The sequence below is a fragment of the Trypanosoma cruzi genome, genomic scaffold, assembly GCF_000209065.1.
Source record: "Trypanosoma cruzi strain CL Brener 1047053517091 genomic scaffold, whole genome shotgun sequence".
NCBI classification, from domain to species: Eukaryota; Euglenozoa; class Kinetoplastea; order Trypanosomatida; family Trypanosomatidae; genus Trypanosoma; species Trypanosoma cruzi.
This window is the reverse complement of record NW_001849308.1, coordinates 38,327-41,953: the sequence shown is the minus strand read 5'-3', so window position 1 is coordinate 41,953 and position 3,627 is coordinate 38,327. Positions and strand designations below refer to the sequence as shown.

General features: G+C 48.7%; 1 protein-coding gene and 1 pseudogene across 1 annotated transcript, besides 5 other annotated features; both read left to right on the top strand.

Moving 5' to 3' along the window:
• Window positions 1-3,627: a sequence feature (areas not merged during assembly with more than two copies in the genome that could not be assigned to a particular haplotype).
• Window positions 12-34: a microsatellite.
• Window positions 405-431: a sequence feature (AT_rich).
• Window positions 1,864-1,938: a sequence feature (A-rich).
• Tc00.1047053511335.19 lies at window positions 1,998-2,636 on the top strand (annotated as a pseudogene).
• Window positions 2,668-2,695: a microsatellite.
• Tc00.1047053511335.9 (calpain-like cysteine peptidase, putative) lies at window positions 3,082-3,627 on the top strand (the record flags this gene model as incomplete). Its single annotated transcript, XM_797974.1, has 1 exon — window positions 3,082-3,627. A coding segment is annotated over one exon (546 nt), but the record flags the coding sequence as incomplete, so codon positions are not given.

Genomic DNA, 3,627 nt, shown 5'->3' with positions numbered 1-3,627 from the left:
TGGGTCATGGCTTTTTATTTTTATTTTCATTTTTTATTGTACGGCAGAGCCGGCCGCGTGTTTGTTGTGTCTTCTGCCGTGTTCAGGGAGTTGAATTGTGTCCGCGGGGTGGCGGAGGACCTTCCGCACAAAGAGAAAGAGAGAAGAGTTATCTCGCATTCATACCGTTTTCCCCCCTCTCACGAGTTGCTGCTGCTGCTGCGCTAAACCTCCGGTGCATGTCAACAGCAGCAAGACCGTGTTTTTATTTATTTCTGGCGGAGATGGAAGGAAAACAAGGCGTGGAGGGGGTATCGTGTCACACTACTTCTGAATGGCTTGTGGTCGCAAATTGTGTTGGATGATTTGCCTCCCGTTGACAATTGAAGGCCTCTGCGCTGCAAGAACAGACCTTAACAACTTCCTTTTTTAATTATTATTTTTTATTTAATGCGTCTCAGTACCAGAAGGGAACACACACGGAGGCTTGTGGTTCATAATATACACCACCATCGTTGACGGACAAACTTCTAAAGCCCCTGCAGGATGTGAAGGGGATTTCAACCCGTTAATTTATTAATCTTCCTTTGGGGAAATAAGCGATTGAGGCTTGTGCTGTAGAAGAGTCATATATACATAAACATATGCATCTTTTTTTCTGTCAAGGAAGCCTCATGGAAGGAAACACATGAATGGCCTTTTTGCTCTGCCGGCACGCCGTCTGAAGGCACGAGGGGTTTACCTGCAACGTCGTAGAATTAACGGTGGTGTGGAAGTCACAGTACGGAGGCATGTTCAAGAATGCAGGACCAACAAAGGGCTATGCATGTACGGTACTGGGGGAAAAATACCTTTTGTTGTTTCTCTGTGCTCAACGGTTATGTCCCATTGGGTCAGTGACGTGGTGTGTGGAGTGCGGGTTGGTGGCATAAAGGCCGCGTAGAGAAGAGAGACAAACACGCATCAAAGTCACCCACGCGGCAATTGCAATTGTTGTCAGGCGGGTGTGTTTTGGACGGGGTGGATGGAATGATGTCGCACGCCTCTTTGTGTACGTTTTTTTTTTGTCCCCACCGCCCGGGCCATTGTGAGCGGCGTGCACTGGCCGCCGCAGGCATCAAAGCACGCAGTGTGGCGTCTGAAGGATATGCAAAGAAAGAGGCAGAGGAATTGGCTGTTAATTTGGCAAACGGACACATGTGAACTCCCCTTCTCGAACTCTGAAGCCACATACATGGGGCTTCTGCTCAAAGTTTGTGACACCGACGGCAATGGGAAGAATGTGCGGGGACGCTGCTTGTGTAACTCAGAGGTGACGTCGACTGGAGATGTTTTTATGATGGACAAAACTTTGGCGTCTCCTCAGGGGTTTATGTCAGCATACCTGCCTTAATACGTTGCCTTTTTTTTTTCTTGAAATCAACGCGCCAAGACTGTGGATGTCAGTTACAACAACGTTTCAACGTCCATGTAGGCCAATAAAAAAGAAGAAACAGAAGCAAAGAACTGCACAGTTGCATTGTAGACTTGCGGTTAGGGTGGCTGAGCATGAGATACACAATGGGTATCACCATGAAGGCCTTTTGCCTCCCGAGTAGTGCAAAGGATACGATTTTTTGCCTTCAGCATAACGGTTGCAGAAACGTTTTATTTTGTAAAGGATGGAACGCCACTTCACCACGCAAAGCACAGACCTTATATGTCCCTTCAATGATGTCTGCAAATACCAATCATACGTGTGGGGATGGGTGGCTTGCAACTGCCGCTGCGGATGTTTGTATTTATTCATGTAGCGCATTCGGCGATATCCAATAAGTCGTGACGACCGCTGGGCTTCTCAAGTGACTTCACACCTGCATATATATATATATAGGTGGATGTGAATTTATTTTATTTTATTTATTTATTTATTTTTATGCTTGATCTTCTCTTTCATCTTTTTTTCTTTGTTTCTCTTTTGGACTGAAAATGAAACGCAAACACACACATACACACACAAAAGAAGGGGGGTTGCACGCATGTCGATTGATGCCTCACTATTTTTTTCGCGAGAGGAACCTGCACCTTGGCCTCAGCTGAGCGGGCATGGCTGCTTTATTCGGGGGGCGCGACACAGCGGAAAGACGTCTTTTGCCTTTCAAGCAGCTGTGAACACCGCGCAAGACGGAGGTCGGGTGGTGGTACTGTGCCGGGAGCACGTTCTCTATGTGAAAATGCCACAGCCATTCACTCCACTGGGTAGCCTTGACGAGGACGCGCTTCTTCGCATTGAGTTTATGTACGTTGATAGTTTCTCCGATGCTTTCCGCGAGGTTGGCGCATGGAGTACACCGGATGATGTTCCTGCACTGCTGCTTCTTGACGACGACAGCTTTACCGACGCGGGGACACTCGTCGGACGGCACAGGCGCTTTCGGCCCTGGAGAATGTGCATGCGTGGATAACACGTTGTGGTCGATGCTTCCATTATGTCTTTGTTTCCAACAGTTTTCCAGAAATTTGGCAGGGGGCTGAGCTTCCCTTTGCCGCCTTCCCGCTCGTCTGCTTTCTCTTTGGATCGACCGGCTCTGTCTCGGTGCAGACGACAATGGGAGACATGTCGGAGCCCAAACCTCTGCGGTTGTCGTGGCATAACGGGCTTTGTATGGAGAAGTGAAGTTTTGGGGATGCTGCAATCGTGGGCATTTATTTTATTTTTATTTTTATTTTTATTTTTTCTCTCTGCCAGAGTTAATCCGACGCACCGGGTGTGCTCGCTGGGCCATGAAGGAGCGAGAAGGACATGCCGCGCGGGTTGTGGAGTTCCCGCTGCTGCCGTTTTCCGTTTTTTCCCATTTTGTGTTTCTTTTGCCTTGAAAACCGGCGGTGGTGGTTGTGCCGCATTCAGAGGGGAGTTTGTTGTTGAAGGACGATGTGCCATTTATTGAGTTTTACCGTGACTTCATTTGTGTCACTGCGCATGTGTGTGTCTGTTGGGCTCCTTTTTTCTTTTTTTTTTTCCCCCTGTTGATCCGCACGCCTTTTTCTGTTCGGGCCCTTTTTTATTGCTGCCTTTCTTTTTGTGCTCGCGAGCATTCTGTAGAGAAAACCAGGGCAAGTGTCATGGGGCTCGGCTTCTTCTGCGGCTCTGGAAAAATCCGGCATAAGTATACCAGCGAAGAAGCCGAGGGTGAATTGGACTTGAAACAGGGACGGCGGCGTGCATGGCGGAAGAGTGAATTTAAATTTGGAGGTCCGAGTCAAAGCGGCGATGCATTTCCTTTGCTACAAAAAGGCGACTGCTTCTACGTGGAGAATGGCAAGCGTTGGCTTATTTACAATGACACGTTGGACCGGGAGATGCACGTCACGATGCATTTTGACGCGGATGCTTATGTTTTTGCATGCGAGCGCACTCAACTTTCACGAGAGCCGAGCGGATGGGTAGCTAAAATTGTTGCCTACCCTCTCGAGACGGTGCCGTTTGTTTTTTTTGACTCACGTCATGTGATCTACAGTGAAATGGAGACAGTGCCACAGCCACTGACGGAAGCGTACCTGCAGAAAGTCAATACCGCGGCAGTGGCGAGGCTGCAGCAAGAAAAAGAGGAGCTGATGGGGATTGCCTCACGCTGCTGTGCGGAGGAGGAGATTCTGCGCATCTGTCGC